The 21,098-nt window shown below is 35.8% G+C and overlaps 1 protein-coding gene across 1 annotated transcript in view; it reads left to right on the forward strand.

Annotated features, from left to right (window-relative positions):
* Positions 1 to 21,098, forward strand: part of tmem135 (transmembrane protein 135) — a 79,368-nt gene that overhangs the window by 43,643 nt on the left and 14,627 nt on the right. The window contains exon 6 of the mRNA XM_006628116.3: positions 3,955 to 4,001. Within this exon, the coding sequence (XP_006628179.1) occupies positions 3,955 to 4,001 (47 nt within the window). The remainder of the gene's footprint in view (positions 1 to 3,954; positions 4,002 to 21,098) is intronic.

Below are 21,098 nucleotides of genomic sequence, written 5' to 3' on the forward strand. Positions count from 1 at the left end.
ATAATTATGAATGTATGTAACCAAAACTTTTAACAGATTATAGATTGGTTGTGGTAATAAAGGGTTTTTAATTCTATAAACAGAGACATTTCGTATTTCTGCTAAAACCAAAGCTGGAATGTTTTATCATTGCCTTGTTGGATTCACCCACATTCATATTTGGACAGACCGCCAGTCTTTACTACAAGGACCTTTTAACATTGTTTTGCCTTATCTAATCTGACAGATAAAATAAACACTGGGGAAAATAGGACATGACTGTTGCTCTCTTGGTATCTCTTTTTTTTCTCCTTTTTCTGTAGAAACAATGCAGATTGGAAAGGTCGTGCAACCAGTCATAGAGGAATTTGGTTTCTGTGCAAACTTTTCCTTTTTTTGCAAAGGGGGTGATCTCAGAGATTTGCTTTGTTTGTTGCACTAGCATAACAGCATTGTAGGGTGACTGGTCGCAGAAAAAATCGATCTCATGCTTCAGTCCACCAGCTTTGTCTTTCTGAAAGAGGCATGGCATGACTCATTTGTAGAGTATTATCCTTGACGTTCATTTTTAATTTTATATGAAGGGGGAAAAAAATGTGTTTGTCAGCATTGTAAAGGACACATAATTACAGCGTGTAAAAGCAGAAACAAACTAATGCACCCCTTAATGAAGCTCTTAACAGGAGATGACTTCAAAGGAAGTGTGTATCTGATACTTGGTTTTGGAGTCTGCAATCCGTCTGCAGGTTGGAAAGCAGTTTATATAGTGCATAGATTGTTTGTTCGGAGCCTTCGTGTCCTAAACTTTAAACCAATAAAACTCTTCTCATTGCTGCATTGATTAGCAACAGTACAGATGGAAATGTCATTCTTATTTTAGAAATAATCTCTGACATTTGCGGAAATTAAAAGCCACAAAGAAACAAACAAGAACCGTAATAATGTGTAATGTAATTAAAAAGCGTACTTTCAAACCAGTGAATTTGCTTAAATATTTGACTTCCTGTGTGTTTACCTTTGGGCTCTTTTTTTTAAGTTTGGCCTTCACATTGTTAAAACATTTTCTCTCAGTTTAGCAACAGAACTGAAACCTCTGCTGGAAACATTCCAAATTCTGTTATTTGTTTACTTTTTACACAGAAGTCAGAGGATTTGATTTCAGTTACAGAGTGGCGATCATAACATGCATTAGCTGCTAAAATCTGAAAACAATACTGCTTTTTTACATCATTTTGCTATGAAGAACTTAGTGGTCTTGCATAAATAGATCTCCGTTTCAACTTGTACTTATTGCAAGAAAATAAGTTGGGATGGATGTTAGCCATACTCTAGTATGTTCCTTTTTGTACCTTATTTTTTTAAATTGTAACATGATTAATTCCGTTAATTTCAGAAAACAAATTACTTAATGTACTGTATAATGTTCACAGAAACATTTAGTTTGTGATATTTAAGTTCTATTTCTATTCACCAAACACTAAAAGCAAAGGTTTTTATATTAATGTTATATAACTGTATTACTGTATATATTCATGTATTTTGTATATACATCTTTATTTTCAAAGAACACAAGACCAAATTGATAGACTGCCACAATAAACACTGAAGAATTATTCTTTTTCTCATCTATCCTTTACTCTTATCTACACATGATTTACAACATGGGGAATATGTATATTGTTTTAAGGTATCAAAAAATGCTTTTGCATGAGTAATGAGTTTCACTTAGTGTGTGAAGAGGTCGAAAGTGGTCAAGTGGCTATAGGACGGCCGTTCTCGGCATGAATCTTGTCCTTCTGGCTGTGTGACTAATTTTTCTTGAAAGGCCTAGTGAGGAAAGGCTGGAGGGAAAGTGTCCAAATTGCTGGGAGTTGAGGGATTGCAGCTGACTGCGTGACTCCACTTCATTTCCAATCACCCTCACAGTGGGAAGTTGTTTGGTTGTTCTGCTAAGCTGAGTTCTGCCTTGTCCTCTTTTTTTCACTTGTGAGGGAGGAGACAGCCCTGGTATTTACACAGCACGTGTGACCTTTCCTTAATGACAGATGCTCGTTCATTTCATTTCTGCTTGGTTCTGTAATTTCCGATTAATGTACTGACACAAAACACTATTTCAAAATGTCTGTTTTTTATTACAAAATAAAAAAAACAATTGCTGTGTATAACATAGTCTGCAGATCTTTTTATTTATGCCATTTATAGATGAAGGAATGTGGTGTGGTTGTCTGTCTCAATTCAACTGAAATGCACAAAGGCATATCTTTAAAATATCGGACTTTTATTAGGCAGAATGGCTTACCAACTTGGATACTGTCTCTTAAAATGAGATAAATATAAATACAAGTTGAAGTGGAAATGATAAAACATTATTGCTATGGCGACCACTGATTTGACACAGGGTCATCTTCCATAATGATGCCTTATTTTTCATTATTATACACACAGAGTATACAGATATGTATACAAAGTAACATACAATAATCAGTTGGGACTGCACCCTTCACTGTAGTGACTGGGAATATTATAGTAATAGAATTCTAATTGACCTGCTATTTTGTTACTTAATATAGCAGATCTTTGTGTTACAGAATGACATTGACACAATTTCAATCTGGGTCATTGTATTACCCATTTGCAAATTCACAAATCAAAATTTGATTTTGTAAAATCAAAAAGAATACTGTTTTGTAGCATGACCTGAAATGTATTCATGTAGACAATGTTAATAGAGCATAAAATATAGTACATTCCTTGGTATAAGTAAGCAATTGGTGATTCCACAATATAGTACATTGTTGCTTAAACATATTTGACATATGTCAGATGTAATCACTGTCCTGGTCATTGAAAATTGCTAAAATTTGTGTCAGAATAATTGCCTGTTTTCTTCTAACTTGGTTTTTGGAACGATTTTGATCCTGTCTGTTAGTGGTGCCTGTGGGGCTTATTGGCAATGAAGTGTTAATGGCATCTATGGCATTTAACAGCTGCTGAGGTTTAGGTGTGAGCACTATGGCACATGGCCAGGTGATATCTGGAACAAATATAGCTTTTTTTAGTATGATAACATCACATTTTGTAGAGGAGAAAAATGTATTTATAACAAACTATGATGTTGTGCAATACTAGTATGTAGTTGGATGTAATTTGGAGTATATCTTTACAGCAGTCCACAGTCATTGTGTAAGACCAACACCTTATGTTTATACTGTATTTGTGTGTATTGTTTGCATGTATAATATTAATGCATTAACATTTTTTGTGTTCCATAACACTGAGGGGGGAAAAGATTTCTTATTCTGCCTTTTAATTTAGCTAATTCATAGTGGCTGGAGGTTCTTTAAAGCACACCATAAACCTGAAAGATGTTCCTTATATACAGTATTTACATACCTATAATCCCTCCTATCATACTGTTAGAGAATGCCTCTTATAGAGAGCTTGTCTTGATGCTGTCAAAATAGACACATTGGCCAGGTATTATGTTGCCTCAAGCAACGTAGCAGGGGAACATATACTATACCAACTGTCATGACTCTTAGGGGTCCCTGGCATTAGGCGTCTGTTGCATAACACAGTACACTGAGAAGACCTGGCTGCACTGTTGTAATCTCTGTGGCTAAATCTTGTGAAGTATTTTGGAGAGTTGATTTACTATTACTAAACATACCATTGTGTAGTATTTTGCTTGAGCCATGCACAGTATATACACATTAAATATAATATATATTTAAGTTATTTAAGTGTGTGGGTAAAAACATATTTCCCCAGCTGTGGCAAAACAACAGTCCCCTAATGTAGGGGAATTTAATGCCGATCTGGGGGTGTAATGTCCCTTTCAGATTCACACACAGTGAATATACAGCAAATGAAAATCTGATTATTTCAGCAATTGTTGTGAATTCTGTTGACATTATGTATAACATTTCAGCTTTCTTCATGTATGTTTTTTCTTCTTTTTTTATGTATGCACAGGTGCTGTTGTTTTGCCTGACTGCCTCTCTGTACATGTTTTTCTTCCGGTAAGTGGAATCATTACCTCTGCATGATGGGAATATTACCAGGAGCAGAGACTCTTTATCTCATTAAACTCCCTCCACATATTTCTAATTAAAAAGGAATCTGGAGTCCAGTGACCTAAACTTCAGTTGTAAAATTAGGGGCTCTTTGACAGGGAAAGAGTTGTTATTGTTAGTAATTCCTAAGTTTTTTTTCTCCAATTTTTGATATTGAACAAATATTGTTGACGTCATTTGATGTTAATGTTGAATGAAGCCATTTGAAAGGATACTGAGTACACGTATATCTTAAAGCAGTTCACTCAAAGTTTGAGAAGCCTTCTTCCACTTAAAAGTGCCCTCTAAATATTTATACAGTTTCAGAGTGATTTACAAATGTACATTGGCTAATGTCCCAGTGGTAGTCAAAGCAGTATTTTTTCTTTTCTGTTACTGAAGCGCAGTAATGAACATTAATCTTCTCAGGGGTAAAAAAAACAACAAATCAACAAGACAAATAGAAGATCAGATTCTTTCCCTCAAAATGTACATAACTACATGCCTGGAATCTGTTGTCCAGTCAGGAGCGAGTGTTGGATTTGTTTAAATAAAAGTAAATGTAATTGTCTGGTGTTGCTATGCTAAACTTCATGGAATAATCAATAGAAGTAGGCTTTTAGAAGTTCACTTTCTTCACAACTGATAAGCCTAGCCCAGTCATCTGAAACCAAGTTAAAGAAAACATTACTTCCATCCTCCCCTTTTAAAATAGTGATAGTGATCTTGAGAAACATGGACTCAAGAATGAGAATTCATGGCTTACTTTGTTGTACCTTTCAGGTCACTGATTGATTGAGTTTTGAGTATGATTATAGGAAGAGATTTGGGCAGAGCCTTCACAGATTGAATGGCACCCCTGGGTCAGCCAGTTTTTGTATTTTATTTCTCTGTGAACAAAGCCGTCTGCATGAAAGCATTGTGTTGAATGAGACAGACTCCTTTTGAGATACATGTCATGGTTCATTGGGGAATGCAGAGAGCATGTAGCTGAGGAAAGGGGGAGTTGGTGGGGGAGCATGAAGTTTAAATGAAGAACACAAGGTGGGCTGGATCACCTTTGACAGTTCATGAATTAGCCCTCCAATTATTTCTGGGGCAAGCAATTAGGCTGGTATCGTAGCTAAAAGAATTTGCTTACACTTCCTCTTTAAAAGCCAGGGCTCTGGCATCTGTTACTGGACTCTGTCTGAATTCACTAGCGACTTTCTCACTAAATTATGTCTTTCACTCAGCAATCTGTATCAGCAGCTGTGTTAAGAAAAAAAAATGGATCCATAGATAGACATTATTGTATAATGTTGTATTAGGATGCCTGTGCGACACCAAATTCTATTCATAAACTGAAACGTCTTGTTGTGACTGTGCGCCTCGTAGTTTGATAGTTACAAAGAAGCAGGTGCACTAAGTTGTAAAAACATAAAACATTCTGTATTTTTATACTTGTTGGTGTTTTGTAATTATCATTGAGCTGTGTAATAAATGTAGACCCTTTAAAAATAGTTACATGATGAAGAATACATTGCCAGCATTTTTGGCTTAATACTTTGTGACAAGAATGGCATTCATGTAACAGAATCTTATATACTTAAAGTCCCTTCTTGTTTCTGTACCTAAATACTGTGCATCACATACTAAAAAATAATGGTGAATACATTACCATAAAGTCTGTACTTATGCTTAAAGGAATAAGACATTACTTTTGTAATCACAAAGCAATTTCCTGAACAAAAAAAACCCCTTATTTCCACAATGATCAAGTGTTCAGTTGTTTCTCCAAAAGTAGATATAACAGTATCAGGCTTTTTGTGTATATGTGCAACATGCAAAGATGTGTGGGGAAAAAAACAACCTATATCTGGTTGTCAAGGCAGTTCGTTCCAAATCTTTATCACACAAGTTTAAGATGGACGCCTCTCTGCTGGGCCATCCATTACTGGATTGGCAGAGAAGCTGTACTTAAAGGGCAGAGCTAGTGTAAACAGAAAGAGCCTTGAGTGCATTGATTCACTTTTTTCTGATTTCAGTGTTTTATTTACACACCAAATCACAGCCCTTTGTTTTTCAAAATCACAGAATGCAATTGAATTCTGAACGATACACGATTGGTGCATTTAGTAAATGTTTATTTGGTTAATTTTAATTTTTGAAATGTAAGGGAATATTTATGACAAAAGAGAAACTATATAATATTTTGCTTTTATTCTGACTTTTTTATTATAAGATTTTAAAAATATTATCTTAAGTTGTAGTCTATTATCTAGTACTTGTTTCGTGTAGAAACAGGTAGGACTTGTATCTGTCTTAGTCGATGTTTATAATTACATTGAGATCAGTGTTCCTTGCACCTGTTTTCTACCTGCTAGTTTTACTGATAGTCATGTTTAGGCAATAAAAGAGCTTAGAATACTGTCAAGGAAGCAGTAAACATGACTCCTTGTGGCTTCATAGATCTATAAAGCCTCACTTGTGATGGACAACATCTGTATTAATCGTTTCTGCTACTTAAAGGCCTCGCATATTGTTGCTTTTGATTTTGTTTTTTCTTGATGAACAATGTCATAGTGAAGAATTTAATACCATTCTTTCTGAATTTTAACTGCTGTCTTAGTTACCAGGGACTTTGACTAGATAGGCATAGTCAGGCCAGTTTTGAAATGGATCTGCAGTATATAAACCTGTTTTGTAAAAGTAGTAGGTTTTTAATTTGAAAGTATTATGAAGTCATGTTTATCAAAATGTCATTTTTTTAAAGGAATGCTTAAAAGTATGAATTAATAACCCTTGTGCTTTCTGGAACAACAGCCTTCTAAATCAGTTCCATTTAACTACACTTGTAATACAGCTACAATGATGTTGACTGTACATATTTTTATGTTTTGAAGTTCTGGGCTTTAGCTTGGCCCAGTCCAAAACTTTGTGGAATCACTCGAGAATTTTTTGTAATCTTGCAAAAAGAAAAAGATTTTTATGATTGCTCTTTCTTAAGCAAGCTTTATTTCAGTAGCATCACAGGATACACAAGGACAGCCCTGCCTTGATATTGTCTATTTAATATACGTTTCATTATTCCACAACCAGCAGGTGCTGAGGGTTTTCCCAGCCCTGTTATTCAACCAGTTCAGTTTCTTTGCTCATGTGGGGGAGGGGGTATTTGTATCAAGCTATTTGGTTTCCGTTAATTACGGTTCTCTTTGTGGTGGTGTGCATGAGTTGGGGCTATCAAAAAATCGAGACGGTGTATGATTTTCTTTCTTCATGCTTCTCACCTTTCTTCCAAAGATCAAAGCTTACTCCCTTTATTCTTGTATTTTTGTGGGCTCCTATTGCAGATGCATAGTGCTGAGTGTTCATCATTCAAATGGAAATTTTGTTACTTAAAATTAAGGGGAGGGGGTTCATTTTCTCAGCACAGAGATGAATCAGCACCAAAGCAAAAAGTAACACATTATTTTCTGTACTTTAGAGGGCCTTAATGTGTGAGCATGCATATCCTGTTTTCCTTAGAATAATGTATGTTCTCCTTCTCGTAGCTAAAAACCGAAACACAGCAGTAAAACACAAACCAGAGAACGTAACTATAACTTGAAACTATAAACAACTGCATTTATAACATGAGAACAGTGGATAGGTTTTTACACAAACTGTTGTGATTGTGTGAAATAACATTCTCGGTCATTTTGTGGAAGCCAGTAACCTGGCCTTTTTCAAGAAACAGCTGGATGAGATCTGCACATCAATTAACTTCTAGGACCAGACAAGCTAGATGAGCCCAATGCTCTCTCTTGTTTGTAATCTTCCTTCTGTTCTTACAACAATTATGAAGAGCTTTGTTAGTGCCTTCGGTGTTTTTTTACTTTATCTCTACTTTTAAGGCTGATTTAATTTTTGTATGATAATTGGCTTGCCATAAATTTATATGTGTCTTTATTATAATATCAAGGGTTTTTCAAATATGACTTCATTGAATCATGGATGTGCCGCAGGGTTGAATCAAAACTCTCCTGAACAATGAAACAAGTAAAAGTAGAACTGTGGAAAATGCCTCTTAATGCAGTTAGGAGCTGTCAGTAAATAGAAATACAATCAGTTTAAAGTAACCACATCACAATCACTGCATTTATACTTCAGTGTAAGATCAGTGTGATGGAGCAAGAACAGCTTCTTTAAACCCTTTAAAGCTCAGAATGAATCATGTTTGTTTGAATTAAGAAACATTTTGTCATGTGGCAATAAGATGATCTCATGAAGTCACACTGAAGATATGCAGTTTAAAGCTTTGTAATTGTAAGACCATTCTTATCTCAAATATTTTCTTAATTTACAGCTCTTTATTCAGAAAAACAAATTCTGTGTCATCCTCGGATGCTAATCAGACAAAAACGTTTAATTTACATGTTGAGCTGAAACTACAAACTTAAAAAACCTGATTCTTTGTAGCAATTGGCAGCTTCCGAGGGAAATTATAAAATGCAGCATAGTGTTTGTTTTATTTTCAAGATTTAATAAAAATAAATAGGCAGTTATTTTGTATGTTTTTGGTGTAATTTTGTTATGAAAAAAGCCCCTCACCTCAAACTCCATTTTCCAATTGGACAAGAAGACACTGCTAAGACAACCATGACATCTTTCTCTTGGAGATGAAGTTTCAGGGTTGGTTAAATAATGATATGCCTTATTAAAAAAGATCACAAGGCTTGGATTCTACATTTTAAATGCCAGAAATAAGCTAAATGAGCCGTGTTTTCTTCCCTCTTTGCAACATGTCTGTGAAATCAAATTGTCATGGTATAACAAGCCAAATCTATCCCCTATCTTGTGACAGAGTAATAAAAAATAATCCAGAAGGCTGACGTTCATTTAAGTGTGACTCTGGTTTTAGTCATCATGAGAATTAGGGTTATGCTGTAATGTCATTTAGGTAGTAAATAAAATTACTTTAAAGTAACTTATAAATATCAGCCATCACTTAGTGAAGTGTTCTACTGTAATAAAGTACTCTGTAAAAAATAAGACATCCGAGATTATTCTGCTGTATCAACGCGCAACACAACCAGATCCTCACTATAATTGTGACTGATGGGACTTTCCTTTGGTACCCCCTGGTGGTCATATGTTTCTTTGACGCTTTTCTAATATCTTTTTGGTGCTTCTAAGAGGTCTGTTTGCAATTGATTTCAGTCTCTTTACTCTTCCAGCTCAAATCAGAAAGATATGGATATAAAAATGTCTGGCACTCGATGAAAGCTCCAGGAAACAGAAAAAAATGTTCAGTAGTCAGTCTGTCTTTACTGAATAATAAAACAAGGGTCGCTGGCTGGCGAATGGAGATGAAGTTTAAACAAATCTGACTGGACTATCCAGTCTCAGACCTGCTCCCACCACATAAATTACATCAGCCCAGCTGAGCTTTACAGTATGTGGATTTTCCACTATGATCAGCTTACACTGTGGGTATTAGTTTCAGATCTCTGTATGGCAGCCGAGCAGGAAGGTGTTTACCTGCTAGGTGTTCAGGTCTGTAATGGGAGATGCTTTTAAAGTCTAAGGTTTCATCCCTCTTGTCCAGAGACATCCCAAAGAGGAAGGAAAGGGGGTCTCTTCCCTTTGAGTGGAACCAGCTGTCAATCACAATGCCTCTTTTGTCAAAAACCCATTGAAGTGCTGGAGGTTTGGCTGTTTATCATGTTCCTGTCATCTAGAAACACGATGCAAAAAAGAAAGAAGGAAAAAGAGAAGTGGGGTAAGACAGAAAGTGGCTTCTGGTTCTCAGGCCTGGGAGAATAAGGCACTTGTCCGTTGTTGGGGAAGGAGGCGGGGGCTGCTCATATCCCAGCTGCCATGAAATGCTTTCTGTAAGGGGATTTGATCTCTTCACAATGTACTACATTACTCTTACAGTTTTAGGCTCTTTAGGTAGGGCTTCAGTTGGGGGCTGATATTACAAGTGAGATAATGGGAGAGCAATTGAGCTTCACAGAGCTCTTTTGGCTTTGATCTTCAGGGAGACAAAAAACACAGTTTGAAACGCAGCTTCTCAACTCCCATGCATACTACTGTACTGCTCATTTTTTCAGTAATGCAACCTATTCAGTCAGAAAGTGCCAGAAAGAGGTCACTCAGTAGCATTTTGCTTTTACTCAGCAAGATTTAGTAGTGCTGAAAAAGAAGCCATTTGGACAAGTCTAAGATGGACTTTAATAAGGCTACCATTAACTGGACTCTTGTATACAAAGCTTTTGTCACCTTTTTTATCTAGTTTCTTAGAGATAGCATTCAACACCAATTTTTTAACCAGCTAATACTGATTTATTACTATATTATATTACATATAGAATGCTAAGTCTTTAAGTTATACAAATTTAAATAATAGCTGTAGTAATTTGTTTTTTCACCATAAACAACTAAAATAAAAAGTGGAACATGCCTTTTCAAGCCACCATCCTACAGAGCAAGACCATCGTAATACCCCAAGAGGAAAATGGGTCAAAATTTAGTGAGGCCAGGTTTTTCTACATTTGTTCTTCACAGTGAGTTAAGAACTCCTGCTGTAGTTTTTTATTTTAAGTTTCCTCAGGTCACTATCCCTTCCAATTCTGTGCTTACCATTTCAAAAGTCAAAAAGACGAATGTTGTGGGTTAATTTGCAAATATAAAAGCTTATATCTTTCATCTTAAAGAGTATTATATGGAACTTTTCACAAATATTGAAAAGCAATAAATTATGGTTTGTGAAAAAACTGTCATCTGCAGTTAAAATAGAAACAAAATTGGAAGTTATGTCTATTTTTGTAGAAGACCTGAAGTTCTAGATAGAAATCCAACTAATTGTTTGACCATTGCTGAAAACACTGTGGAGAAAGTTTGCTTTAAATGAGAGGTATCCAACTCTTCTGTGTTAGAGGCATAATTATATTTGGCAGGTTTCAAACTCCATTGCAACTATAAAGAATGTTCCATCTGCAAACATTCACCAATGAACTCGGTTGCTAGTCTGCTATCTCTGAGATACACAGTAGACATACATTCAAAATAATAACTACTGCGTTTTAAATAGCTTGCAGTTCTTTGTCACAATCTATCCTTGCCATGCATAAACATTCTATCCATCGTTGTTATGAATAAAATGTCATCATTCATCAGAGCTGTAAAAATAAGAAGAGTTAAGAACAACAATAAACCATATGCAGGCCCGTATGCAGAAATTCTTTCATTGTTTAATTTAATCTAAACAACTTCAGATAATTCAGGATTTTTTTTATAAGCTTCAAAAATGATTAAACATGGACATGTGGTGATGAAGCCAAGTGTTTTAGGAGAAACGTACCTACCTTCCAATGTCAAAAAAGTTCATATTTAAAAAAAGGTTGAAGAAAATGACCATAGGCAAAAATACAGCCATCTTATTTTTCATGTAATTACATGTTGTATTACACAAACAAGTATGTGGTTCCTAAAATAATCAGAAATGCAACTGATAGCACATAGCTGAAAGGAGTTTTGACTGCATAGGATAACAACTGTATAATGATGCCAGATGTCTGGGGGTATATTAGTCCATCCAATGAAAGTGTGACTCAGCATGGAAACAGGATCACTGCTGTCTCCATTTTGGTTTTAAGTGTTGGAATTAAAAAGTTCTAGTGTCTGGATGGATTCCAGCGACAGCTTAGTCATGGCTTCAGATCCATCGTTAATAAAAAAAATGTATTTTCAGAATAAAAAATAATAGGCTCAAGCTGATTTCTTGTACTTCTAAAGGAGATTACTTCAAAGGTCTTACTGAAGATAGGTACTTTACTTCTAAGGAGATGATAGAGTGTTTCTGAGTCTGAGACCAAGTTTGAAAGATTGTCTGAACTGAAAAAGACAGCCATATTAGAATTATATACAGTGCCTTGCGAAAGTATTCGGCCCCCTTGAACTTTTCAACCTTTTGCCACATTTCAGGCTTCAAACATAAAGATATAAATTTTTTATTTTATGTGAAGAATCACCAACAAGTGGGACACAATTGTGAAGTGGAACGAAATCTATTGGATTTTTGAAACTTTTTTAACTAATAAAAAAATGAAAAGTGGGGCGTGCAAAATTATTCGGCCCCTTTACTTTCAGTGCAGCAAACTCACTCCAGAAGTTCAGCGAGGATCTCTGAATGATCCAATGTTGTCCTAAATGACTGATGGTGATAAATAGAATCCACCTGTGTGTAATCAAGTCTCTGTATAAATGCACCTGCTCTGACCAAGGAACACACCAGGCAGGTCCGTAATACTGTTGTGGAGAAGTTTAAAGCCGGATTTGGATACAAAAAGATTTCCCAAGCTTCAAACATCCCAAGGAGCACTGTGCAAGCGATCATCTTGAAATGGAAGGAGTATCAGACCACTGCAAATCTACCAAGACCTGGCCGTCCCTCTAAACTTTCAGCTCAGACAAGGAGAAGACTGATCAGAGATGCAGCCAAGAGGCCCATGATCACTCTGGATGAACTGCAGAGAACTACAGCTGAGGTGGGAGAGTCTGTCCATAGGACAACAATCAGTCTTACACTGCACAAATCTGGCCTTTATGGAAGAGTGGCAAGAAGAAAGCCATTTCTCAAAGATATCCATAAAAAGTCTCGTCTAAAGTTTGCCACAAGCCACCTGGGAGACACCCCAAACATGTGGAAGAAGGTGCTCTGGTCAGATGAAACCAAAATCGAACTTTTTGGCCACAATGCAAAACGATATGTTTGGCGTAAAAGCAACACAGCTCATCACCCTCAACACACCATCCCCACTGTCAAACATGGTGGTGGCAGCATCATGGTTTGGGCCTGCTTTTCTTCAGCAGGGACAGGGAAGATGGTTAAAATTGAGGGGAAGATGGATGCAGCCAAATACAGGACCATTCTGGATGAAAACCTGTTGGAGTCTGCAAAAGACCTGAAACTGGGACGGAGATTTATCTTCCAACAAGACAATGATCCCAAACATACAGCAAAATCTACAAAGGAATGGTTCACAAATAAACGTATCCAGGTGTTTGAATGGCCAAGTCAAAGTCCAGACCTGAATCCAATCGAGAATCTGTGGAAAGAGCTGAAAACTGCTGTTCACAAACGCTCTCCATCCAACCTCACTGAGCTCGAGCTGTTTTGCAAGGAAGAATGGGCAAGAATTTCAGTCTCTCGATGTGCAAAACTGATAGAGACATACCCCAAGCGACTTGCAGCTGTAATCGCAGCAAAAGGTGGCTCTACAAAGTATTAACGCAAGGGGGCCGAATAATTTTGCACGCCCCACTTTTCATTTTTTTATTAGTTAAAAAAGTTTCAAAAATCCAATAGATTTCGTTCCACTTCACAATTGTGTCCCACTTGTTGGTGATTCTTCACATAAAATAAAAAATTTATATCTTTATGTTTGAAGCCTGAAATGTGGCAAAAGGTTGAAAAGTTCAAGGGGGCCGAATACTTTCGCAAGGCACTGTATTATCAGTGCATCTACTGTACTGTATTTATCTCCTAAGAGACATTTTTACACATCTTGTAAGATCTGTCAATGGTAATCTTTTATGCAAAGTATTTTATACTAGTTCAGATACTAGTTTTATTCATAATCTAGATGGCTGACAGTTTTATGGAAAAAGGAGTTAGCATTTGTATCCATGTGTACAGCAGGGCACTCTGCTAGAGCAATCTTGAGTTAAGTACCTTGCTCAAGGGTATAGCACATTCTCTCAGGATTTAAACCCTTAACCTTTCAGTTATAAATCAAGAGCCTTAGCCCATGGAACTGCAATGCTATTTTTATATTTAGGTGTTAGAAAGCTTCTGCATTGATGAATGCATTTCAAACCTCAATGAAAAATGTACATAGTAATGTGTAAAACCCCCCAATGTACATCACAGAATAGACTAAATTTCCAGGTACTGTATGGACAGTGCCGTATTCTGCAATTTAGAACAAGGTAACTTCAAGAGACATGAATTGGCCTTATTACATTGTAAACAAGCAGGGTTATGAATACTTTGTTTTTAATCCAATAGCAATATTGCTCTTGACTTTGAGACAGTTTTGCAGACAAATACAACTTCGTTGGTATCTCTGCATGCAGATCAACATTTATGCGGTGAAACGTCTGCAGCACAATGTGTACTTATTCACTCACAGTGAGCAGGAAGGGATGCTTCACATCACAATTTGTGTGAATTCTTGCTTTTGCCCATGACGAGACCAGAGTTTTGCAACCACAACGGCAAGCGTCCAGTACTTTCACAAAGTTCACGATTTTGTGCTTAATTTAGAATTTGTCAAATTTTGCAATACCGTCAATTAATTTAATTGGTTTCAGAGGTTTAATAACTGATCTGAGAAATTGGGAGTGTAGTAACCCATTCTTATTCAGTGAGAAATTATTTTGGACTGTCAAGTTTTTCTTTTAACTGCACTGTATTTATAGTGTTTACAGTATGTCTATTATCATGTTCCGGTTATATTTCTAGCATGGGTGTAAATACGCAAAACTATTTTCCCAGTGTAACAGCGTTCCAGAATGCATAATGTCCGGAAAGATTTTGATTTTATATTTCGGTATGGAACATCTAATTGTTGTCTTGGCAGATTCCAAGGTATGTTTAAATCTTAGGCTATGAGTGATTTTAAAAAAAAAAAAACATGGCACATCATCATCAATTATATCTTCAGATATCAGAGCTGACATTAAAGTTTGAAATTTAGTGTATAGCTGTCCAATGCTGCCTGTCTACATTGGTGACAGAAATTAAACTTGTAATTGGTTATATAGTTGGCAATATTTCTCTGTCTTTCAAATGTTCATTTCTGGAATTATTGGTATAATTAGATATAATTATTATACCTTTCACTGTGAATGCCCTGAACTGGAAGCAAGCTCTGGAATTTATCTGTGTTTCTCCAGAATGTCTTTTCACATTACTGTTAGATATGTTTTATGTTGTGTGTTCTAAACTCATGAACTCTTAACAGTTAAGAGGTGTCTTGGTGCACTTTCCATGTAACCGACGTGATTTTACAGTATAAGTATATATTATAATTGTCTTATATTCATCAAACATTAAATCTGTGTGGCAGAATTTAATGATTTGTTACCATCTGCATTGCTGTTATTCTGTATTTTTGGATAAATACTCATGTAACCGATTGCTCACTTTGTTGGTGCTGACTGTAGATTGTGAAACAAATTCTGTGTGGGAGAACCAAGCGCAAGAACTCTTTCCAGCTTTAGTAACTCACAGATTACTCAACAGAATGTCTTGTGGCTGAGCCTTAAATTTCAAGAAAATTACAGACCAAAGGAAATATATGTCAGCATAACCAGCTTCTGTTGTGAAAATGGGAATCTGGGCTTTCTCTATTTGGAACAGCATAGTATCATTTGCGTTCAAGCATTAATTGTTTTCCTTTAGGTCATCTGTAACTAAAGATATTGCATTCTAAATATACTACTACTTGTAAAGCACATGAAACATGTAAGGTGTATGATATGTTTAGATTAAGATAAGGCGGGACATTGCTCAGATTAAGATTGGAGGTCAAATAAAACCCCATACCAGGCAATGTTACATGAGAATGAAAAGGTTCGAAATGACCCATCTAGCCTACCTTGATAATTAGTAGTAAATGATCCTCTCAACCCACTGTTACTAAAAAGTGGCCAGAGTATGAACTTCAACAACATGGCTAGGTCTTGCTGTGAATTACCTACTGTAAAGACATTTAGGGTCACTGCACTAAAATGTGTTAATTCTAGTTGTCATCAGTTGCAGGAAGCACATTTGTTTGCGGTGTGTTCTGCTGGTTCTCTATTGCAGTAAGCGTTTCAGTTTTTTTCAACTATTATTCTTGGCTGTATTCATTCGCTACTTGTGCTGGCAGGTACAAGTATTTCAAAACTTTGGATTTTTAACATTGTAATGTTTAGGAGGTTGCATTAACTATGCACATATATAGTGTGTGTTTTTTTTTACTTTAAATTTTTACTTTACCATTCATTGCCATTTCTCTATATATGGAAATAAGTAACATTATTATATGACTTAAGTGTGTGAAATGTAGAAAAGCAGAAATGTTTTCCAACCTAAGCAGTCACTAAGGGCAAGAAAATGTTAATGAATTTTCCACCCATTTGCTAGTTAAAATGTATGTTGAATGAGGTACTTGTAAGACTTTTGTCTCCTTATTACTTAACCGGCACTAATCAACATTGGAAAGATTAACAGTTCCAAGAAAACAGATGGTACAGTAAGATAAATTAAAATCCTGCTGATCTGGGAAGCATTTGTCCAGCTTTTGTACAATTTTATCAAGTTTTCTTGGAATGTTATAAAATGAAAAAATGAAGTTGGTGAGAACAAACCTATATTTTATTCCTCTCAGAGGAAGCCTATGTGAAGATAAACCTCTGGAAAATGGAAACAAAAAGTTATTTGAGTGTTGAAGCATGAAGCATTCCCAACACAATTCTTGGAATCTTAAGCACAGGCTCTCCAACCCTTCTGTTGTTGTTTCATGAAATAGCTTTTGAAACCAGTGACATAAATCAATGTTTTAGGAATTTAATTGAAGAAGCCCAGAAGTGCAGTGTATGACTTTTTGGGTTTTTAATTTAATATTGATCAGTAAAATTATGCTTTTCTGTAAAGAGACATTGCAGTTTCATGTACATTTCTAATTGACGTTGCTGTTATAGCACAATAATTTCGAGTTTAAGGCAGCAATAATATGTGTTGAGTAAGTCTTTGTGCCACATAGGAGGATGATTAGATCTGGTATTTGATATGGTGTTTGTGTGGAAAAGTAAGCAGTGGGAATGGGTGTACAATAAGGAGATTACAGGGTGGGATCCTAGCAGAGTCTGGATTTAATCCTTGAACATTTTGGCTGGACAAATTTAAACACAATGTCACAATAACTTATTATTGTACTTAAGAGGATAGACATGTCAATTAATCATAGAAATTGCTCTTTCTTTGTGGGGTAGTTTGGCATGGCTTGTAATAATAGTATAATCTTCATTCCAAATTTCAAGAGGGTGGATCTCAAATGTCTGGCTTGTATCCTTTATGAACTGGCACTGATAAAGTGTTATGTTTTGAGTAAATCTATTCCTTTTGTTCTGGATGCAGTAGAAGTTAATTATTTTAGTAGTGAAAGTGTTAAGGGTTTTGTTCTTCGAATACATAGACCTGTACAAGTGCATATGTGTGGCCAGCAGTGCATAGGCATACATACCGATTTAAAATTAATTTAATTAATATCAGTTTATTTCACTTTTAAATAAACTACTTTCAAAATATATTTTTCCCCAAAAAGTCCAGCGTCTGACTTCTCGGTGTGTGGCTTTGACTTCCATGGGGCCAAAATGTGTCCTTTGGTAAAGTACATTTAGAACTAAAAACAATTAATTGTCCTTATTTCAAAGTTTAGCAAACACTGCAGAAGCAGCAAATGAAATTCTATGTGATGTAATTCAAAACTGAGAAAACACTGGAAAAATGACAAATGTCATTAACGTAGACAAGGTTTTTGCACCTGAGTTGCAAAAACAAAATAAATACACAGTGAAAAACAGGAAGGTGCTACTTATGAGCAAGACTTCAGTGTTGATGTTCAGTGTTTAGTTCTTCTAGACAATGTCGGGATTGTGGGAGTAAGGAACAAGCTATCCAGCTATGTTGTTGAAGCTGATACCCTGGACTCTGTGTAGAAATGTTTGGATGAGATCCTTGTATGAATTCACTACTACCAGATGGGCTAGATGAGATGAATGGCCTCCTCTTGTTTTGTAACTTATCATGTTCAGTGCATGTAACATAATACAATATATGGATATTTATTACACATTGAAAAATGAAGTTGTTAACATGGAAATTCAATGCATGAATGAATATACAGTATATATAATGAAATAAGTCACATACTGTAATTAGTCGTCCATGTCATGGGCTTTACAGTTACAGTAAACCATAGTTAAATAGGAAATGGAGGATTTAAATATACTGAAACTGCAAAATTCTACAGTATATGTTTGAAATTACACTTAGGGAATTTGGTTATGCATTTCAGATTAGGCAATATGTCTGATACTGCTGTTAGCAAGCCAATGCTTTGCTCTCTTTTAAATCCAGCTGGCTTTTGGGTTTCGCTGATAGTCTAAATATATAATTCATCATCTCAGTTTATATAGTTCACAGCCACTAGGACCCAGAAGTGTACAGGAGCTTTTCCTTTTAGGTACAGTAGAATAAGGCATTGGGTGAGTGTTTTAGATTTTAACTTTTGGTTTGGGTGACACATGGTTCCCAACACCCAATCCAGAGAGGATGGACTTCCCTTTGTTTTTATTTTATTAAATAGCTTTAACTAAGTATCCTTGCATTCAGTGTACCAAAAAGGTACTTATATCAAGAAACATTTGTTTTCCATTACAGCTGCATGTTTTGGCCCCAATATTAAAATAAATGGTCCAGCATAATAATGAAATTGAAGTCTCCCCTGTGTAGGTATTGTTAAATCTTGGAAATGTTTCAGGACTGTTCACGGCTATTTAAAATAGTTGCCTTTTCTTGTTAACTTCTATATTTTTAACCCCCTAATTTACAGCTTTCTTAATATCCCTCCGTTATTTTCTTGTGTATGAAAATTCTGCTTTTTTATATATTACAGCATAATGTGATTTTTTCTTTTCGTAGTATTGGGCTGTTTTAAGGCTCAAGCAGTTAGCTTTTATTGTAAGGGAAAATTAAGATTTTTCAGACTATGTGCAGTATTGTAATAATACAGACATTTTTCCAAGTGTGACAAGAAAATGTTTTTAAAAGACTTGAAAACATCCCACGTTTATCGATTTCCAAACAGCCTGCCTGGTTTTTAGTTTTGTGAAGTAGAACTACACCTTGTAGGAGAAAGCACAATAAGGTGGAAGGTAGTTATAATAATGAAAGGAGGTGTGGAACATCTCCATTTTTATGATCAGACACTCTGTAAGTTTTAATGACCAAGTAGTTAGGATCTCTGTTTTATGTCTAATTCTAAAGATGGCACCTCCTACCATACCTTGTCAGGACATTGGTTTTGGAAACTCTTGTTCAGAGGGAATTATGGCCCACCAGCACCACTTACAGCAGCAACTAGGAGGTCTCCCATTTCACAGCTGACTAGATCCAGGTGTTCTACAGTTGCTGCAGTTTCTCACCTCCTCTCAAAGACACAGGGTAGGTTCGATTGGGTGCTCTAAAGTGTCTCTAAAGAGGGGGGTTTCAAGGAAACCTGGAGGGTGTTGTCCCCCCTAGAAACAAATGAGTACGATGGGCCAAATAGAGTGCTTTAATTTTTGTTCTTGATTTCCTAATGTAACTCTAGCCTACACTTGTTCTCTCAGTGTTTGCCTTGTAACATGTAAACCCGCAGGCATTTTCTATGAAGTCCAGTATCTGCATGGATATGTTTTAATACTCTGTGAAATATAGCCTCGTTGATTTTCCTTGCTTCTGCTGTGGTTATTTTTTTTACCATCACCCTGACAGTTCTGTTAAATATTATAGTAAACGTCAGGAGCTGAAAATCCCTTTCACAGTTCGCTGAACAAGAGAACAGTGCTGTCATGGAGACATCTGCTGCCAGCGTTCATGCAGGTGATCTGCAGATGTTTGTCATCATTGAATCCAGAGGGTTATTTATCCTGACAGGCACTAACTAACACCCTGCCTTCTTCAGACAAATTTCACGTATCACAACTTATTTCGACAGACACCAGTATGAGGGTTATTTGCTTTGTTTAAAAGGTTTTACCAGATTAGTGTGCTTTAGATGCAAACATCAAACAGTTAAAAGCTGTTTTAATTTTAGTTGCTGTGGTGAGCTTGCCCTTCCTTTTTTGAGGCCACAAAAGTGCTAAAAAGCTTGTAAAACACTGATTTTTATAATCTAAACAGTCAGGGATTTTCAGAATAAATGTCTTTTACCGAGTAAAATTAAAAGAAAAGGACAAAGAATATTTTGACTCCTCTTCTTTGCAATCATTGTTCACAGGTTTTTTGTATAACAGGTATGCTTTATCTTGAGGGTCTATTATGCTTGTTTTTGTTTTAATATTACATGATAACAAATGTAAATACATTGAATGTATCCTTTTAGCTTAATGGATGTGTAGTGAGGACATTAAATGAAATACTTCTAAGTAACATATATTGACATATATTAAATACTAAATTAAGACTGAGTGCCAATTTCAAATTGGCAAATTAAAAGAAAGTGTTTCTTATTCTTTTTATAAACCTGTGCTGTCTAACAGTCGTGGTTCATAGAATGTGATAGATTGTGTACAAAGGCAGTCCAAGTCTCTGGCAAAGTACGTATAAACATAATTTTCCCTAGTCATTCCTGTGTGAGGTATCCTGATATTTCCAGAAGATTGTTTTCACCTTATTTGGATGTTGGTTCAAACAAGTATAAGAAAAAAAATGTTTATTCTGATGACTTTCCAGAGGAGGAAAGCTAGTTGATTCATATAAATCACTGTCTTTTCCTCTTAAATCATTTAGATGAGTTACTGTCCTTATCCAAAACAAAACAAATTTTTCATTTGCAGTTGGAAATGAGAGTTTATAGTAATTTTGTATTATTTAAGAGAGTGCTTCAGCTTACTCAAGACTAAAATGTTCTGGCAGTGTTTTTGAGGTTAATTGCATTGCTCAGGCACAAAAGTGGTTTGTGAGTAGTTCATGTAGAATTAAAACAAAATGAAGTTCTTATATATACAAGCACCTAATTCATTGTATTAGATTTTTCATCCTACGTGAATGTTTATTTAATAATCCTTTTCTTTTTCCTTTAAAGCACTGTGAAGAGTAGTGAGCCTTGTGAGTCAGGCGGTGTATGTTTGGGTTCAGCCTGATAGTAAACAATCTGATTTAACCAGAGGCAGGGCAAAGGAACATTCCTGGAGCAAGACAAGCATGACAGATGGGAAGATATCAGATGGCAGGGTTAAAGGTCCCTTGTGGATACTTGCACACCATCAATGTGTGACACAAAA

The sequence above is a fragment of the Lepisosteus oculatus genome, chromosome 5, assembly GCF_040954835.1.
Source record: "Lepisosteus oculatus isolate fLepOcu1 chromosome 5, fLepOcu1.hap2, whole genome shotgun sequence".
In the NCBI taxonomy this organism is placed as follows: domain Eukaryota; kingdom Metazoa; phylum Chordata; class Actinopteri; order Semionotiformes; family Lepisosteidae; genus Lepisosteus; species Lepisosteus oculatus.